General features: G+C 40.3%; 1 protein-coding gene across 1 annotated transcript in view; it reads right to left on the reverse strand.

Moving 5' to 3' along the window:
* The window catches only part of PAPPA (pappalysin 1), a 254,556-nt gene that overhangs the window by 139,802 nt on the left and 93,284 nt on the right, over nucleotides 1-21,470 (reverse strand). Inside the window, exon 8 of the mRNA XM_068552436.1 lies at nucleotides 2,679-2,807. Coding sequence (XP_068408537.1) covers nucleotides 2,679-2,807 — 129 coding nt within the window. The remainder of the gene's footprint in view (nucleotides 1-2,678; nucleotides 2,808-21,470) is intronic.

Below are 21,470 nucleotides of genomic sequence, written 5' to 3' on the forward strand. Positions count from 1 at the left end.
TAGCACGGATCAGCCCATGAAAAATCCAATTAGCGAAGATGGCATCCCTTCTTTCCTTCAAAGTTTATTTTGTTTTGGTTTGTTTTGCTTAGGGAATCATCCATAAGCTGCATTCAGTTTTCTATAAAGTATGCCAACAACTATTTGGTACCTGCAGGTAACTCAACACGTATTTGATGTCTATGCAGGATATTAATTCTAGGTAAAAAAAATACTAAAAATCTTTGTTAAGGATACTATTTAAATTACTACTACTACTACTACTACTACTACTACTACTACTACTACTACTAGTAGTAGTAGTAGTAGTAGTAGTAGTAGTAGTTTTAGATCAGTGAGAAGAATAATATTGTTTGCAGTGTTTTACCAGTGTACCTATATCTGATTCCAAAATGGATAGACTGAACCATGGATCAGTTCCTACATCTAGTGAGTTTCTTTTTTTATTCCTCGTGCTAAATTAGAAAATCCCAAATCACAATTACGGGTTGTCAGCAATGACCGTGACTGTTTCCTGGATATTCTGGATATGTAGCTCCATCTTGTACCCACAAATGACAGGGCACTTTCCCTGGAGATTGTCTTGCTCAGTTGCTCGGGGTTCCATCAGACAACAGCGGCATCAAAAGCTAGAAGTCGATGTCTTAATGTGGGAGAAAACAGTGACTATCTTCCCTTTGCCCACTTTTGTTACATTAAGCACCAGAAACCATATCTTCATGTTTGGTTGTTGCATTTGGAGGAGGATCTTAAGTACACATGACAGCACGCCATCAATTTCATTCTCTGACAAGTGAGGAGTTTTATCTGCTATGCTTGAGGAGTCAAATTCTTGGCAATCAGGTGGTTTGTATCATAATTCAACCCTTAAAAATCCTTATATTATCTCCTCCGTATGGAAATCTAGATAATTCAGCTGTGAAATTATAGATGCAGGACATTTAAGGCATGAATATATATCCCTGAGATACATCCCTTCGGCAAGCCACTTGAAATTGTGCAAATAATCATTACTGGCCTTTATCAATGTCAACATTAAAAAAAAGTCACTCGTTATTTCAGAAACTTGACTTAGTACCCTTCTTGTAACAGCTGGCATACTTCAGTGTGTATGGGGGTGCAGAATCTTACACATACTGTTATCTTTTTGCACAGTAAGTTGGGCAGTTGTAACTCACTGGCCCACATCTGATCATATTCTGGACATCTACTTTTCCCTTCAAGGCTGAGTCATGATCAGAAAGCAAACTGCTGGCCAATAACAGATGTCTGTGCAGATGGGTATTCTTGTACAAACTCTTTCCTTGCAGCACCGTGTCATCCTTGCTGTGTTCCTATCTGGTCCTTTCATTCCATAGCAGGTTTCCAGTGTATATTACACACCACAAAATCATCAGTACCAAATTAAGTTGCTCTTGACCTCAAGCACTAGTGTCAATGATAAACCGAAAGAAACAGTCATCGAGCCCTTCTCTTTCATATACGAACTATACCTATGAGGCGATTCATGTTCTGTACATCAGTGGTTTCATCCAACTGTGAAACAAATTCTCTTTAGAGTGCCCCTCCCCCTGCAGAAATAGTCACTGCAATTCCATGTTGCACAGATATCATGTGACGCCCAACAGTGCCATTTAATGAAGGAACTTTGCCAACAGCTTGTTGTGTCATCTCCATACGTAACGTTTATCATTAAACCTGCCAATAGTTTTAAAAGTCCCTTAGCCATAGTGTGACTCGTAACTATATTCACAATAAAGAACACAATTTTAGCAATAAGGAAGTTAATTGTGCATGATTCTTGGTCTCTTTGTCATCTCTAGGGAGAAAACCATTCAATTCAGTGACCGAAAATACTTTTGTGCTTATTCTGGAGGAAAAAATACTCAAAGATTTACTTTTTTTTTTTTTTTCCAACAATGCAAAAGTCTTGATGGCTTCTTGCAACTATTTCTCAGTTGCATAACATCTTGCCCTGTGGACAGGGGATGGATGGACTGATGATCCAATAAAATCCATTTTTCAGACACACAGCTTTACATCTTCTAATCACACTTTTCCTTTTTTGGCTGCTCGTGTGGAATCTTTACACTTGCCTCCCTGAACTTATAATCACATTCAATATTCACTCTGGAGTACTGTTTACTATTATGGTTTCAACATTATAGAGAGTTGAAATATTTTGCTGTTTTTATAAGGCTCTGACCCAGTTTGTAAATTGTTGATATAACACGATACAACAGAAATAATAAATAAACATGCAGTTTTAAGAAATGTAAATGGTAACCAGCAAAGAATGTAAAAGTGTTTTAACCTAGGTGCACTGTGTCCCATTAAGTGAATGTGGCCTGGGGTGGAAAAAACTAATAGAATCCTTGTAGTACACATAAAACAATTAGGAACAAGAGCATACTGGTAGTAAGTGCATAATGGTAGCTCTATGGAAATCTTACATTGTATTACATGCTTGAGGAACGTGTTCGTTCAAGAAAGAATCATTGCTTTTTCTCTGAGGCCACCGAACTGCTTGCAGACAAACTGGCAGACTGCTGAGGATCCCTCGTAACTCACAGCTCAACCCTGAAGAGTACCCCATAAGCTCTTCTATTTGGCACCCTGACCATCTCTTGGCCTACTTAACGTCGCTCCCACCCCTCTCTTTAGTTAGGCCTACTTACTTCTGGACGATGCCATCACCGCAGTACCCACTTCCATGGATGTATGTGGCAGCAGGTGATAGCTCACTCTCTTCGTTTCCCGAAATAGTGATGACCCAGTACTGGTACACACTGCCAAGACTTAGATCCCTGGAAAACACAAAGAAGACTATTAACTATACAGGTGCAAGGCTGGGGACAGACAAAATGGATCCCCTTGAGTACCTGTCTACCAGTCTTCCTTGTTTTTGATAACACACGCACATTTAATTATCCAATAATTTTATTTGTCTTTTTTGTGTTTTTAAATTTTACTGAGGTATAGTTGATTTCCAATGCTGTGTTAATTTCTGCTGGACAGCAAAGTGACTCAGTTATACATATATATATTCTTTTTCATCTTCTTTTCCATTATGGTTTATCACAGGAGATTGAATAGAGTTCCCCGTGCTATACAGGAGGACCTTGTTGTTTATCCCTCCTATGTATACTAGTTTGCACCTGCTAATCCCAAACTCCCAATCCTTCCCTCCCCCACCCCCCTCCCCCTTGGCAACCACAAGGCTGTTCTCTATGTCTGTGAGTCTGTTCCTGTTTCATAGATATGTTCATTTATGTCGTATTTTAGATTCCACATATAAGTTAGTTATCCAATAATTTTTAATGTCTACTGTGATTAAGGCACTCTCCCATGCATGATGGACTACACTAAAATGTAGCATCTAAATGTCACTAAAATGACATATTACCGTGAATATTACTAGGTCCCTTTTATCTTTAATTTAACCCTTACAATAACCCTGGTGGATAAGAATTGTACGGTATGTGGCCCATAATGAAGGTGTCTGCGAGAACGCCATCCAGGAAAAATAAATGGGAGAAGCAAAGGCACAGAGGTGGGAAAGCGCCATGTGAGGTTCTGTGGGCACTGTCTGATCTATTGCCCTCTTTTTAAGATCTGAGCAGAAACCCCATCACAAGCAAGCAAGCCCTTTCCTTATGTTTCACATCCAGTGATTCTCCATCTCCCTGCCACTTGCTCCTCCCTGTGCCTCTCACTCTTGACTAAAATAATAATAATAGCAGCGTCTATTAATTGAATGTCAGGACCGGGGCTAAGCACTTTCCACGTGTTTTCTCATTTGAGAACCAAAACAATACTACATGTGTACTAGTAGTTTCATGTTTATTTTACAGATGATGGATCTGAGGCATAGAGAGATTAAGCAAAATGCTTACAACCATATGACATTAAATTATATCTTGCATTCTGCCTCCCTAATCCCTAGTTCAGGTTTGTTTTAACAATCTCACTCCTTACAAAGGGGCATCTTGTCCTGGAACCGCAATTCCAGGCATTGGTTCCTGCTAGCTTTCCAATTTGCCTAGATTGCATCTCTCCTTTGCTCTCAAGACCTCCTAGAGCAATGCCTGTTCTACCTTCCTCATACTCAACCTTACACCAGATTACCTCCCTCCCCTTCTTATCCCCTCTCATCTCCCTGCTTGAATTCCCCTGCCATCAAAGGAATCTGGCTACTGCCAATTATCTTCTAGGCAAAGATATATTTATCCACATGACCAAATCACCATCCTCATTTCCTTTTCGACCATTTTCAAAAGGAAATGTTATTCTCTTTCATCTTCCCTCTGCACCAATTATTTACTTTTTAATAATAAAAATGTGTCATGGGAAAAAACACAAAATGGTCATGAAGAGAATTCCCATCAGATTCCAGAGTTGGGGTGAGGGGGGGCGGATTCCATAAACAAAAGGACAGTGTCAAAAACATCTCAAGTCCTCCTGCCCATCTGTTGTTTCAGCTGCTCTGAGGGCTAGGGCTGTCTGGATAAGTCCAATAAGATACCAGGTGCAGCGACAACAGTCAGACAACGTCTCCTGACTCTCAACGCAATGATGAGCTGGAGTTTATGAGCACTGAAGGAGGCTGGTGAGGAACACAGCCTTCCTGAGAATGTTGGGCTTATTACCCAAAGGAGAGTTTGTTTTAGCAGTGCTGGAGCAGATAGGAATATTGAGGGTAGACCAGAAGTCCCTGGGGATTCCAGCAGTGCTCTGTCAATGAAAACTAAGTGGATGAAATGCATAAAAATCTTGAGATACTGTATGTATAAATGTATGAATAACTGGTACCTTGTAAACCTCCGAAATGCTGATTTGTTGGTATAATTATAGGCCTTTAAAAAAGTTTACTGGATATTTTAACCACCTCTAGACTAATGAATGTATACATTTTCAGATAATGCTACTAAAGCTGGAATATTGTGGCAGGGGGAAGAGTGATTTTCCCAGGGGAAACATGAAGGTACAAGATAAAGATGACATGCATTCTACTGTACATTAATTTTCTCTAAAATATGGAGGTACATTTTATATTAAACAGTCATGGCCGTGTTATGGAATAAAATAAAGAAGTTTCTTCAGGCTACCTCCCAGGCCACTGGGGGCATATGGTCACCGTCTGAAGCACACGGAGCACTTCTGTGGAAAAGCGTGAGAGTGTGAAAATTACTTCTCTACATTGTGTTTTTCATTTGTGGTGTGTGTCCAAATGATTTATGGATGATAATATTTAGGTGCTCTGCTAATATTTGTGAATGCTCTCCTCCTCCCCATACCTTGCCCTCCCTCCTCCCCTCCTCCCCCTCCTCCTCCTTCTCAATAAACACCACTGTGAGGCAAGCAAACATGTGTTTCCATCCTGGCTTCATCATTTGCCAGCTGAGAAGTCATAGGCAGGAGCCTATTTCAAATTAGTCATAAACCTAGTTTCACAGCATTTTCCCACAGATTGAATGTAAGCACATATATAAAGCACCTATGTGCCCAGCCAATGATAGATAGTTAACAAATGTTAACCCATTACAATTATTGCTGAATTATCAACATTCTCACTCACTGGAATTATGCTATGCTCTCTTTCCTAGAGGGGAAGAAGTGACAGATAACTATATATAAACTTGGTTTGGTAAACCCATGAAGATTAATGAGGCCACCATCTATCATGTGTGCCATAGGTTGCTGGAAAGTCTCTTTTCTACCATATCGTTTGGCTAGAACACTCTCATTGCCTGCAGCTTGCTCTCTCTCTAGGTGGCTATTCTCAACTTGCTGCAATTTCTGGATCCCAGAAGGTGTGTCTTTACCCTGGGGCAAAATCTGTCCCCCAGTAACTTCCACTACTGTCCTCCTTGTTACCCACCAGCATCATATAGAACATATCTGATTGGTAGAGAAACCTTAATAACCCTCCTTACAAACTGTGTGTGCATGGCACATGCATCATTATCTCACAGAAGCCTGAGAGTGGCTCTTTGAAGCAGGGGTTGTTATCCCAAGTTTTCAGATAGGAAAACAGAAGCCCAAGTCACTCCCTTCATAAAAAGCTAGGGAAGAAAGAACAGGATACAAATGCTATTAAAAAGATTATATTTTTCCACTGAACAATTCTTGTGATAAAACTACATGTTCTCCAAGTTAAGGTTACCATTAATGCTAAACTAGGGCTCTTTTCTCAAGGGCCTAAGGTAGAAGAGAGTTCTTTCAGAAGGACAGGGTAGTGGCTTCTGAAGGCTTTGCTGGAGGTTAGGACCTATTTCATGGTTGGTCTAAAAGTAGGACATTTATGTCAAGTTGTTCCTTTCAGCTGCTCTGAAAACCATCTGGAAAGTCTTATGCTGTCACTTGAACTCCTTCCCCTCCTGAGCCTCCCACATCCAGGCAGACCCTAAGCCTTGTCAACTTCCCCCACCCAACAGCTTCCATGTCATTCCCTCTGCACCCCTGCTGCCACCTACATCCCAAACTTGATGGCTGAAGCAGCCTCTGGCTTGCCCTCCTGCCTCTAGCATCTCCCTTTTCCAGTCTTTCCAACACCATCAGAATATTCTTAGATCCAAAGCTACTCTCCAGTTCAATATCTCCCCATTTAGTGCAGTGATGGGAACATGCTACCAAGCTGAAACTTCCTATTTACTCTTTGTTTGGAACTAAAATTTTACCACTTCATCTGAAACATGATTAGTTTCATCACTTCTGATTTCTCTCATAGAATTCTGAGGGCCATTTTATTTTATCTTTATTTAAAAAGCTAACCTCCACTAGTATTTAATCATTAATTCTTCACACTGCATCTCAGATTAATTTCATGTTTTTAGCTAGTAAATTTAAATGACAGTATTTAAATGTGATGAGATTATTTTGAAGGGTTGTTTTTTTGCAGCCTTGGTATGACTTCTTTTTTTTTAATGTTTAACCATCATTGTTTCACAAATGTCTCAAATGACATATCTGCCTTAGGTTTGCATTTCTGGCAATTAGAAACAAAAATACTGACATTCCTAAGTGGTATGATTTTTCAGTATTCCTCCTCAGAAAATGTATTGATGGTAATGTGTATTAAATTTGGAGCACACCCTTATAGAAAATTTAGTTATATATTATAAAATCATTATCTTAAGAATATATATGCTATTAAGGAGCCTAAGTACCCCATGACTTAGCTTGTGGCAAAAACGTCTATTTCTTAAAATTATGGTGTGTAATTAATATCATGACAGGTCAATTAAAAACCCCTCTGAAATCTACAGGCAAGTCACTTTACTTCTTTTGGTCTGTTTTTCTATCTTTTAATTGAGATACATGATTCTTGTCCCATACCAATGTGAAGATAAAATGAGAACTATGAAAGTACAATAGGAGAAAGAGGGAGGGAGAACCTCATTGCACAATGGAAATATTCCATTTTGCTTCTTCTAGGAAACTCTCTCTGAGCCTCTTGATTACTCCTTATTGACCTCCTATTGTTTCCATATTATAGCATTCATTTATCACACTCTATGTTTCCAAATAGTCTGTGTAACTAAACTGTGTTATACTTTTTTGATATTCCACCTTCTGCAATAATTATAGCAATTGTAGTTTCCATTTGTTTCCTATTTATCATATGCCAGGCACTATGCCTTCATATGAATACTATCATTTAATCAAAACAACAGTCCCTTGAATAATTACTATGAAAAGTTTTCAGATAAGGAAACTAACACTTAGGAAGGTTAAGCTATCTGCCTATAGTCACACTGCTTTTGTCAGAGGGCAGGGACTTGAGCCAAGTCTAATTCCATCCCAAGACAGTGCTATCTGGAGATGGAAGCCACAGCTGTTATAAACTGAAAAATACAGCAGAATAGAAGTTAAAAGACCTAGTTTTGGAATCAAGTAGAGTATCCATACAGAGACCAGTTGGAAAGTTCTAGAAGTCAGGAGAGACACACATCCTTTTAAATACCACCACTGACTCACTAACCATGGGCAAGCCATTTCCTCTCTCTGAGCATCCATTTTTTAATCTACAAAATGGGAATCTGGGAAGAATGTGACGAGTAGCTCTAATTTAATGAGGAATGTAGTGTTGCATCTTTCTGCCATGAGATTTTCTACAAGCTAGAAGCTACCTCAGCAGTTAAAATTCTGCACTGAGAATGGGTGTAGTTCAAGATCTACCACCCAGATTGACTGAGCTGGGAGACATGGTAGGGGGACCACCCAGGATGCCTCCGGCTTAGGAGGAGCCCAAGTATTCCAGTGCTGCCTTGGACTAAGGGTGAGAGGGTAATGCCTGGGCACTCTGTATACCATCTTCCAGCCAAGAATGGGAAGAGAAGGAAACGATCACTTTTTGAGCCTGAGATGATGTGCCAAGGGACTTTATACATATCATTACGACTGTTTTAAATAGAAAATATACTAATCGCATAGAACAGTACAAAGAACACTATAACAAATGTCTGTACACTTACTCCCCAGCTTTGTCAAATTATAACCTTTTGCCATATTTTCTCCATATCTTTTATTTTTGGTGTAAAAGAAATAAAATATACTGTTTTATATATTTGTTTTCAACCTACCCGTGTGCTCTTCCTGTATCCCATTTCCCTCTCTCCCATGAATGTTTTCATACTTCTTGAACGTACGTATTGTTCTGCATGTTTTGAACTTCCTAGATGTTTTAATACTACATTTATTGTTTATGCATCTGGCTTTATTTTTTTTTTTACAAAGCATTGCTTTTGAGATCATACATATTGATCATGTAGATGATCAATAGATCTGCATGTGGATCTAGCTCATTATTTTCACTGACCTAAGTCTTTTACTGTATGAACATAACATACTACATCTGACCATTCTTTCCTGATAGGCACCTGGGTTATATCTCTCTTATTAGTAGTATCATTATTATGTAATCTTTTTTGTTATTTCCAATAATGTTGCCTTAAACATTTGTGTTCATGTCCCTTTGCACATAAAGCAAGAGTTTCTGAAGGAAATATATCTAAAGTGGTACTGCTAGGTTGAAGATAATTGCATCTTCAACTTTATTAGATATTGCCAAATTATTATCAAAAATCATTATACCAATTAACACACCTACCAGCAGATTTCCCATTGCTCCAGGTCCCTGGCTGCACTTGATTCCACCAAACGTTTGATTTTTGGCCAATCTGATGGGTAGTAAATGGTATTTAATTACTATTTTACTTTGTGTTTCCCTGATTACCAACAAGCCTGAGTATCATTTCATGTGTTTGCTCACCACATATGTTTCTAGCATGCTGATTGCTTGTTCATCACTTTGGCCTATTTTAAATTGGGTTCTTTTTCTTTATTGATATGTCATGCATTTACAGATACTGGATACTAATCCTTTGTAATTAAAAGTTCTGCAAATACCATTTCTAAGTCTGTGACTCCTAGTTTTGTTTTGTTTTTTTCGTTCTGTTTAGGTTGTTTTGTTGAATAAAATTTTTTAATCATTTCCTTCTTGATTTGTCCTTTTCATGGCTTGTTGAATGAATGTTTCTTTACTCCAAGGTATTAAAATAGTCTCCCCTATTACCTTTCAATAGTTTTAAGTTTTTATTTTTACATGTATGGCTTCAATCAACTACAAATAGTTTTAAAATGATGTGTGGTAAGGATTGTTTTCCCCCCAAATAGGGATGAATCATTTGTCTGACGTTATTTATGTGAAAGTTAATCCTTTCACTACTGAATTGTGATGCTGCCTTTGCCATATATCATTCAGAACTTAGATAAGTTTTTTTTTCTGGGTTATCTTGTTTCATTAGTCTATTTTTTTTTCTATTATCTTATCAATAGCAGTCTGTCTTAATTTCCATAGTTTTAAACAAGTCTTGATTTATGCTACAAGTCCATTCTATACTTTGGTTTTCTCCATCAAAAGACCCTTTTGCTCTCTAATGTGAAATTTTAGTTTCATGTTTTGATATGCCTGTTGGGATTTTCATTCCAATTTCATTGAGTTTATAGATGCATTTGAGGATAAAAGACTTCTTTATGACATTGTATCCCCCATTTATACACACAGTTTATCTCTTTATTTATTTAGGTCTTCTTTTATGATTTCAGTAAAGTTTTAAAGCTTTCTTCATAAAAACTGTGATGATTTTTTATTAGGGATATATTCCTACCTCTAAGCATTTTATAGATGTCAGTACTATAGTAAATGATAGCTTTAATCTACCTATCCATCCACACACATGTATGCACACATGTGCATGTATATCTATATTTGTATCCTCATGTCTTATAGCTGACAAAAAATAATTTATAAATTGATATTCTATTCATATGTTCTCACAGAGTGTTTTATTCATTCCAGTAACTTGTTGATTCTTATTAATTTTTCTTTGTAGTCTCTTACAGATGAGGATAATGATAGTTTTATTTATCTATCTATCTATCTATCTATATTTATTTATTTATGGCTGCGATGGGTCTTCGTTGCTGCGTGCGGGCTTTCTCTAGTTGCGGCGAGCGGGGGCTACTCTCCGTTGCGGTACGCAGGCTTCTCGTTGTGGTGGCTTCTCTTGTTGTGGAACACAGGCTCTAGGAGCACGGGCTTCAGTAGTTGTGGCGTGTGGGCTCAGTAGCTGTGGCTCGCGGGCTATAGAGCGCAGGCTCAGTAGTTGTGGCTCACGGGCTTAGCTGCTCCACGGCATGTGGGACCTTCCTGGACCAAGGATCAAACCTGTTTTCCCCTGCACTGGCAGGCGGATTCTTAACCACTGAGCCACCAGGGAAGTCCCAAGTTTCTCCCTTTTCAATCCTCAGAAATTTTGTTGGTATTTCTCACCAAGCTGGTTTAGGTAGAGCCAATGGTGTTACTAGTTTTGTTTCGTTTTCTATCATGAAGGGACCTGATTTTATTAAGAGTTTTAAAATTCTGCATCTAGTAAGACAATTTTATTTTTAAAACATCATTTCATACGCTGGTATTGTGAATTACATCCATAGACCATCTAACTTTAAAGTCTCATCTTATTCTAGGAAAATCCAGCTTTGACACAATGCGTGTGTTTGTTTGTGTGGGTTTTAATACATTGATAAACTCTGTCTGCTAGTAACTTGTGTAAGATTTTTGCTTTTTGGTCATACATTTAATTGACCAAAATTTTTTATCTTCTTCATTTATTTACTTGTCCACTTGTTTACTTGTTTATATATTTATGTGCTGTGTTGTGGACAGAAATACTGTTCTATGTGATACTGATTCTTTGATATTTGCTGAGATCCATTATTTGGCCTGGGACATGGTAAATTAAAAAAAAAAATGTTCTACATATCCTAGAAGAAAATATTTATACTTAATTCAGTAGCAGGGTTCTATATAGTTTTATCAGATGACATATTTTTTGTGTTGTTCAAAATCATCTATATCATTATTTTAGTTTGCTTGTTCTATTAATTATGGAGAAAGGTATGTTAAAATATCATAATATTATAGGTTTATCACTTTTTTTAAGGTAAGAGTCATGTTTGATTTATATATTTTTCAGGTCATGTTATTTGGTATATCCAAGCTCAAAATCATTATATAACTTCCTTTTATCTTTATATGGTGAACTCTTTATCTTAGAATTTTTTTTTGTCTTAATGTTTCCTTTGCCTGATAATAATATTAATGAACATTCTGGTTAGTATTTGCCTGGCAAATATTTTGCATTCCTTTACCTTTTACCTTTCAGTGAACTTAGCCTTAGTTAAATCCAACCTGAGGGTCTTCATTTTCATAGTCGACTTTAATCTGATTAGTATATTAGATTTATTTCTCCCATCTTCTTTGTGCTTTCCATTTATCATTATTTTTCTCTGCTTATTTATTTTCCCCCTTTCTCACTTTCATTTGGGTGTACTGGATTTCTTTATTTCTACTCTTTAGCCCTTCTTAGTCCATCCATCTAATTTTTGCAGACTATATTTTCTAATTATATTTCTTTTTTTGGTTATACTAAAATACAAATGTGCATACTTATTATCAAAATCAAAGTTTAATAAAAACTCTGATGTTGATTTCTGACCCTTACTCTTATATTTTTGCATTTTTGTGTGTTTTTAATTTTGACATGTCAAAACTCATGTTCATTGGGTTTTAATCTGTGACAATCATGTGTCCCCAAGGTCAAGTCTATATCCTCCCTCAGAGGATAACTTCTAGGTACCCTTGGAACATTACTTGTCTAGAACGATTTCTTCTTCTTCTTCTTCTTCTTTTTTTTTTTTCCAGTTAGTTTTTCAGTTTAGGCATTCCCAGACCATACTAAGCAGTGTAAACTCAAACCTCAAATCTTTCTGAGGTATAGGACGTAGACATAGATATGTTTTCCCTAGTATACTCTTTCACTAAGCATGTAGACTTTCGGAGGTCCTAACCTTATTTTGAAGCCCTTAGTTATAAGTTCCCACCCTGCAGAGTTTCAGGGCCAAATCTCCACTCCTATAATAAGCAAGCATATTCAATCCACTCAGTTGCCAAAACTGATGGCTCTCCCTTATCCAAACTACATCAATAAAACTAGATTCAGGGCTTACCTGTCTAGTTCTCAGTTCCATTTTTTTTTTGCCTTTAGCAACACATTTTTCGACTTCTCTGATCTCAGTCATGCATTTTAAAGGATGCTAGTTGTATCAATTGTATTTTATCTGGAATAGAGGTTTGTACTGGAAATATTTTTAGTTTGTTAGTTCACCATATTTCCACATACAATTTCTAAAATATACCTGTAAGGTAGAAATCATTTGCATTGTGCAGTTGAGGTTCAGTGTAGTTCAGTGATCTGCCCAAGGTCAGGGAGATAATAATTATAAAGCAGAATTTAAATCATGCTGTTTGACTCTAGAACTCTTGACCTTTCCATGATATTGAGATGACTCCTTGGGTAAGTACATGCTAGTGAGCAATGCATTAATATCCAATCAAGCACAGAACACTGCAACTATCTGAAGATAACGCAAGCTCCCCATTATAGTCCTAAAGTCTTTTAGGAAGCTGCAACTCAGACTAAAGTAGATTTTATTTCTTATGTAGAATTATAGAGCAAAATAGCTTAAGTACTAACATATTGCTAGGTGAGAGCCGATTTTTTTTTTTAATTGAGTAGGGATAGTAGATTATCCCAATTGCTTTATTTTTTTTTCTATCCATAAAGATTACCTATACTTGCTTTAACAAATTGAAGCACTATGTAAAAGAATTAAAATTAAGTAAAATTATATCAAATTCCATCACCTTGAGGCAGCTATCAAGAACATTCTGGTCAGCATCCCTTCATGTATCTTTTTATGTATAATCGTACACAAACACATACAATTTTCTATGAATATACGATCACGAATATACGATCACAAATATATCAATACCACTTCATCTCTAGTGTTCACGAATAAAGGAGCATAGGAGGGCTTCCCTGGTGGCGCAGTGGTTGAGAATCTGCCTGCCAATGCAGGGGACGTGGGTTCGAGCCCTGGTCTGGGAAGATCCCACATGCCGCGGAGCAACTGGGCCCGTGAACCACAACTACTGAGCCTGCGCGTCTGGAGCCTGTGCTCCGCAACAAGAGAGGCCGCGATAGTGAGAGGCCCGCGCGCCGCGATGAAGAGTGGCCCCCACTTGCCGCAACTGGAGAAAGCCCTCGCACAGAAACGAAGACCCAACACAGCCAAAAATAAAAAATAGTAAATAAATAATGAATAAAAAATTAAAAAAAAAAAAAAAAAAAGGAGCATAGGAGAAGTAGACCCAGCTAGTTAGCTTTATGCTAGTTAATTACTTTCATGGCTTTGACTACTTTTTCAAATTCTGGATAAATATATTTATATCATTTCATTTGTTCATCCATTCATTCATCCAAATAGCATTCACTGGGTTGTCCCAGCTTCTCCTAGGTTTCTTGGATTCAAAGATCAGTAAAATATAGTCCTGCCTTTAGGATGCTCACAGGCTTCTGGGGAAGAAAAGACTTTAAAATGAATGGCTTTAACGCAGCCTAAAAAGTGTAGGGGTCTGTAGCGAGCATGAGTAATATCAGACACAGGCTGAGGAGGAGTCTGAACTTCTCCAAGAAGGTATACTGGCTTGACAGGAGGGGTAAGGAGAAGCCACGTCATGAGAAGGAGGACAGAAATGGCTTTTGAGTCAAAGGGCGTAATAATATTTGTTTTGTGGAAGACCATTTTGGTAGCAGTATAGATAACCGGTTTGGGGGAAAAGTAGAAAGACCAAATATCTGCCCATGGGATGGACTGATGCAGGAATAAATTGGGTTCCTACCAAGTTTTGGCACTATGCTAGACGTTGTCATATTCTATTTTGATTAAAAAGAACTAAAACTTACAACAAAATATCCTTCCTCACTGAATGACTGAAGCTGTGTGTAGACTTCTCCAAAGAATTTCTTAACATTCATACATTAAGGTTACATACGCTGTTTTTTCCTACATGTGATAACAATATACTCCTTAATTCCAATTTTGTTTGGGTATCACCCTGAATTCTTAAGAGAACACTTTACTTTTGTTCTAGGTTGAGAGGTACTTTGGTCTTATGTTTTATCGGAAGAGGGCTGTTGTTGATTATTTGAAGTAGAGAATATCCTCTGCCCTTGGGAAGGGACAACTTGAAAGGCAGTTTGACATCACTGTGGATATCACCTGGACCACGTCAGGAAAACTGACTATGGTTATTCCATTAACTTTGGTTGTGATTTTCGATGAATTAGTTCTCCTCTCTGGACCTTGTTTTCCTTGTGCAATTCAAATAAAAAGCATGTATGGAGCTTCTGGCAGGAGTCATTCCAAAGATGAAGAAGATACCACCATCACTGGTCTCAAATAGTTCAATGGGCAAAAGAGAGGATAAGCCAAGTACAGTTTGACTGGAATTCAAGGCAGAGCTTGAAGAGCACCAACAGAGAGGAGGGCCCAATAGTGGTTAGAAGGATGAGAAAGGGAGAGTCCTGACACCTAGATTAGGTTGATTCCTTCTACAAGTGTCCATATCCCCCCATACTTTATGATAAAACTCACACCCTTTGTTGTAATCAGATGCCTGTCTTCCATGGTGTACATTAAGCGCTCTAAGGACAGAAAAAAAACATTAGCCTTTCATTGCTACATCTCTGTACCTAGCACAGCGCTTGGCACAGACTAGGTTTCCAACAATATCCGTTGAAGGAATTAATAGTTTGAGACAGTGCACATGAGGAGAATGTCAAGACATAAATGATAAGCATGTTATTCTGAGCAATAGGAACAGCACAGAACAGGACACAGGTTAACCTTCTGAGATAAAGAACAGTGCATTAAGACTGGCCTGCAGGGGAAGCCAAAGGAAGTGCTAACGTTTTACTAGAATGGTCAGTTGAGAGGGTAAGGTAGATGGCAGAAGGTTCCGAGGCGAGATATTAGGGCTTGAGTCATTGAGTGATGGAAACCCACTGTTGTAAAAGCAGGGGACTGGATGCAATGATTTCCCAAGTCTCACACCTCCAGCTGTAGAAGTCAGAACTTAGATGTATTAGCAGTAGTCGAGATACTGAACCAGTACCCAGGTCTTCAGACAGCCTGGGTTCCCTCCACTGCCACCTACCCTCCTACCGACCGGCACTCAGTAGACTGCGGCCCTTTCCATTCGTGTGGAAATTAAAGCTTTGCTTTAACAAAATCTTAATCTCAGAATGGTGAGATTCCATAGCCAAGAAAAGAATCTTTGTTTGGGAAAATGGACTTCGGTCTTACGATATCCATCCACTATTATTCCTGGTGACCACTGTGAGCTCCAACCCGTGGTCTGGATTAAATGAATGAAGAATGAGAAGGCAGGGATCTGAGAATCCACTGGGCATGGCTATCCCTCCCGATGGGACTAGGGTCCACCCCTCTCGCACAGGTAACACACAGCTCATTCTTTTCAGACTGACAATGCCGCCCTCACTCCGTATAAGGCTCAGGAAGGAGCAAATGTATACACGCAACTGATTAATTCCAGCAGCCTTGGATATAATTGTACAAAGATTTGCCCTGGTACCAATTTAAAACTCAGTAGCACATTTAATAAAACTAACAGTTTGCAGCCAAGGCCTTTGTTATTTTGTTTTAATCATCTTTTACCACCAACTGAAATGATTTTCTACTTTCTTGGTGCAGTGAAATAAAATACAAGAGAAAGAATGGGGGGACAATGTGGAAATTATAAAAGATTCAGAGTTTCAAATCCTGGGATAAGGTCACAGCAGCCCTGAGAGTTAACTGGTTGTTTGTGTCAGGCTGAGATTTGAAGGGAAGACATTTACCAGTTTGGGGGAAACGCCACACCTGGATAGCATTAAAGAAAGGAGAGAGGAAAAGAACTACAAGGGACTCTTGTTTTTCCTGAACGCAACCAAAGGTGATGTGTGACAGCTTCCCCAAACACCCCTGCTGGTGATGGACAGGTCTCTTGATTGCGGAGCAGGGGCTTGTGACAAACTGACCGGTCGCCAAGACCCCTGGGAGCCAAAACCCCAGATATAGTTGGAGGTAAACAAGGCATGCAGCACAGTGTGAAAATGGAGGCCACACGGGGGCCAGGAGTCAACAGAGGGACCCAGTGACAGCTGGTGATTGAGCGGCACTAACTGAACACAGTTGTTGAGGACCAGGGGCCAGTGGGGAAAGCAGCCTCCCTTCTCCTTCCTGTGGCCTCTCTGGGTGGCCAGCGATTTTATTACTGGCAGAGGGTGAGCCCAACAGCATTTTCGAATTTGGCATCACATCTAAAACCATTTGGGGTCTGGGCATCTCTTTCTTCGCCCCCCCCAGCCCCACCCTCCCCATGAATGCTTTGGATTCGGTGAAAGTCGGCGTGCAGTTAGCAAACTACACTTCCCCTCGAATTTTGAAACCCATGTGCGCTTGGGGAAAATGTAATCCTTATGTTTCTGATTCATTTACACTTAACTCATCAAAACGCTATTTTGTAAGAGCTATTTGATGTCCGCGAAGTCTTCTGAGCCCTTTTGTAAGCCTGGCTTCTTAGAAGCAGGAAGTCACGTTTCTGACGAGAGGGGAGAACTTGAACTTAAAAGATTGAGTTTGTTTTGAAATGAGGGCTCTTGGAGGGTCACGTGGACCCGGAGCTTGGCCAAATGCGTTCTCTCATTTCCTATACCACCCCCCTCACCAGCACCAGCTGCCATGACGTTACTAATGTCAGCGCGCTATGATTTCACTCTGAGCAGCCAACGGAGACTTCTTCATGATCAGAGAGAGCTGAGCTCCAAGCTGAATCCCAAGGTCTGGCCAAACTCCAGCACTCTGCGATGTTGGGGGAAGGCGCACCTGGATTGGGAATCAGGAGCCCTAGGTTCAATTCCCTCTTCAGGCACCAAAGCGCTGTGTGACTGAGGAAATGGCCTCCCCTCTCTGGGCTCAATTCTCTCATTTGTAGAGTGTCAGTGCTTCAATGTTCCTTCCAGGTCTGAGAGGTTTTGAGTCTAATTCCTAGACAGGAGGAGGTGTGAGCACCTCAGAATTCTCTCTGCTGAAAACTTTTGGGGACTGAGTTTGTATACAAGGAGCTTAGCTCAAGAAGGAAACACACAAATGTAGAAATCAGGCTTTGGATATTGGTTGCTCAGTGTCTCACTGTGGGATGGATGCTAGAGCCCAGAGAAGGAGGGAAGAAGTGGCCCCAAGTCATGCAGAAAATTAATGGCAGAGTCCAGCTTTCCTGGCATTTTGTGACTAACATCCTTGGATGGAAGAATTCAAACTTTTCAGTTTATAGGATATTGAAGCTGAGGCAAAAAAAACCTACTTCCCACTCTGACAACAAGAACGCGAAAGCAGCATTAAAATGGAAGGGGGCACTGGCATTGCTCTGCATGAGGCACAGTGAGGTGGTGTCTGGCTTGTATTAAAGCCCATGAGTGAATGATTAATCCTGGGTGGAAAACAAAGCCCATGCCTTGTAACGTTATAGGTATTAGTGTGGCGGAAGATTAACCCCACGACCCCAACAGGGGACCTTTGAGAACACTGGACAACACTTTGAGAATCGATGGATGATGAAAACAGGTGGTCTCACAGGTCTTGTGTGCCCACCCCCCAAACACACACACACACACACACACACACACACACACACACACACACACACACACACACACGTGCACATGCACAAGCTCACCGCACCTGCTCCTGAATCTGTACACACAAATGTTATGGCTCAAAGCAAACTGTAGCTGTCTGCCCCCACCAATTCACAGGCTGATAATGGGAAGACAGCTTTGAACTCCTCCCCTCTCATCCCAAACCAAACATCCCTCTATCTCCACAGTATGCATTTCAGTGACGCCAACAACATAGGCACTTCTAGGACCCACTCACTTGCCTCCTCCCTCTGACCAGTCACGGGGTACATCCATCCCATCAGTACTGCTCAGCCCCATCCAGTTCTCTCCATTCCCACCTTGACTACCCTAGACCAGGGCCATCTTCTACTTCAGTGTTGGCAACATTGTCTTACCTCCCTCATCATTTACAGTCTGTGCCTCTATCCCTACATCTGCCCAGACAGCCACACAGCCAAAGAGCTGTCCTGAAACCAAACCCGATCAGGATTCTCTCTTACCCCTAACAGGTCCTCACCACCCTCAGGATGAAGTCCAGACCCTCTAGCATGGCACTCTAGAACCAACGCTGCCAGCCTCCTCTCAATCCCTCTGGCCTCTTTGCTCAAACTCTCCTCCTCAAAATTGACCCCTCAGCCACCATGAGCAAACAGTCCCCCCTCCCTTCCCTGGCTAAATGGTCTGGCCTTAGTGTAGCTGCCACCTTTCCCAGGAGGATGTCACTGACCTTTTAGCTGAGTGAGGATTTCCTAGCCCTTGTGCTTCTCTTATCATAACACCTTTCTCCCTTTTGTTACCACTTAGGTGTCCCCTTCTCATATGAATTAGATGAAGCTCCCAGAGGGCTGGGACTGTTCTTCATTGCCCGGTTTAATCTCTCTCCACTGCCCAGCACGGGGCCCATTACAAAGACAGTGCTAAAGAAATGCCTGTGGAGTGAATGGTAGACTGACTGACATTGTCTGGCCCCATCCCTTCCCTTTAGGGGGACTGCGGCCCCAAGAGGAGAAGAGACCATGCTATAAGATTTTTTTTGATCCTTTTGCCCCTCTGGTAACTAATTCATTTTAGACGTTTAAAGGAAGACCTCCAATATACCAGCTATCATCTGTATTACCACAAATTTCTGACCACTTATTGATCTGCCGAAGAGTTTACTCATTCATTCATTCATGCCTTTATTGACCATCTACTTCATGCCTGTCCTTGCAAAGAAGCTGAAGATAATATGGCAAATGTTACCTAGTTCCCATCTCTGGTATCTCACTGTCAAGTCAAAATGCCGCTGACCAGGAAAAATACACCAGTACATTCTGAAATTGTCCCAAATGGAAACAATCGGTAAGCCCTAAGAGAGAGAGAAAGTAGGTCAAGAAGGAGCTCTGAGGGCCCCAGTGCACCTGGAAGGCTTTCTTTACAGATGGCCAGTCTCTGAGCTCGCACGGGACATGTAGCCTGGTCCCTCTCGTCTTACTGAATTAGACATACTTGGAGCAGGTAAGAACTCCGGGAGGGTCTGAATAGAATGTCAGAGCTGGAAATGACTTTTGGAATCATTTACCTGGGCCTTCATTTTATAGAAGGGGGACTTGGGCCCACAGATGGGGGATCATGAGCCAGTAATGTAGCAAAATCTCAGGAGATCGGTCCTTGAAGCCATGTCTCCTGATTCCAGGACCAGCACTTTGATGGGTTTTCTCTCTTTTTCTTTAGCTCAGCTACAGAGATTAAAGTGCAATGGTCTTTTCTTTCTTCTAATCCAGCACTGAACTCTGCGTAGAGTTGAACGGGAAACTGTTTCATGAGTGTGTCTGTGTGTGTCTGTGTGTTTGTCTTTCATACCTACTCTCCGGCCTGGCCAAGAACAAGCCTAATGAAAACCAAACAATAGGAAGAATCATGAACATTTACATCTTTATAGTTCCCCCACATTGCATCATGTTCTTGCAAGTCCATTAGCTCATTAGTTTTTCAGGACACCCTCTGTGAGACTGTATGGATAGGAATCTTCACCCACTTTTTTCCAGGGATAGGAGCTGAGGTTCAAAGCATTGAAGGAATCTGCCCAGGGTCATGCAGCAAGACAGCCGTGTGCTGGCCTGGGAATCAGATCTCCCGGTCCCAAATTCAGCATCTCCTAAGTAATGTCTGAGGTTCCTGCTTTAACAGATACAACATAAACCCACTATGTTCTGTCCTGAGGATTCTCATCATCTCTGAGCACAGACTGAATGGATTTCGTCCACTCCTCTTGCCAATGCCCAGTGTGAGATAAATTCCTCCATTATTCCCACATCTGTAATTACTCTGACGGCTATTATTTTCCTTCTCGTTCCTATTCATTTACTTGTTTTCTTAAAAATCAGGAATTGGTGCCCATACAACCAAGTCCAGTCCGTCCTACCTACCCATAGGGAGAAAGGCAAAAGAACAAAGAAGCAGGTGACATCAGGACACCCACTGCAACCTGACTTCACTAACTCATTGTTTTCCAAAGGAGCTCTTGATCTACCCCACCCACTAACAAAACACTAAATTAAAATCTATTCCTCCATTTCAGGAAATAACATTTCCCTCATTCCAGATACTCAAACCAGAAACCTGGGAGTCACTGGACAGCTCCTTCTCAGAACCCTTGCATCCAGTGCATCTCCAAGTCCCGTTGGTTCTACTTTTAAAACATTCCACCAATTCATCCACTTCTCCTGCAGATAGATAATCATAATCTCTGGCTTGCACTTTAGCAATAACCTCCAAATGGACTTTCTCACTCTTCCTCAATCCTCTCTTTACACAGCACCAAGAGCAATTTCATCGAAACACAGATCTGATTGGTTTAGTCCTCTACTTCCCAGTGAACAAATCCAAACTCCATAACATAAACTCCCTTCACAATATGGCCCCTGCTTACAACTCCAGTCTCGTCTTCTGTATATCCCCCCTTAATTTGAGGGGGAATTATGCTCTATTATAACCTCCCGTAATAATAAATCTTCAGGTTGTAATTATATTTTTATTTGGGCTATTATTCAGACCAGCCCTCCTATCCAGTTATAAGATTCACGATTACAGTGCCAGCATGGAGATGGACATGCACAAGGCACTTATTCTTAAAAGACTGAACAAATGAATGAATAAATTTATCAACAGAGGCTTGGGTCCATCACTTAACTTCTGTGAGTCTTAATTAATATCTGTAGAAGAGACACTAGAATGTAGAAGAGACATGATAATGGTCCAGTAATGCATCAGACTGACCCACAGAAATTTAGATAAGTGACCTCAGTAGTGTTAGTACCAACCAGGGGCCCTTCACAC

The sequence above is a fragment of the Eschrichtius robustus genome, chromosome 10 (genome assembly GCF_028021215.1).
Source record: "Eschrichtius robustus isolate mEscRob2 chromosome 10, mEscRob2.pri, whole genome shotgun sequence".
Classification (NCBI taxonomy): Eukaryota; Metazoa; Chordata; class Mammalia; order Artiodactyla; family Eschrichtiidae; genus Eschrichtius; species Eschrichtius robustus.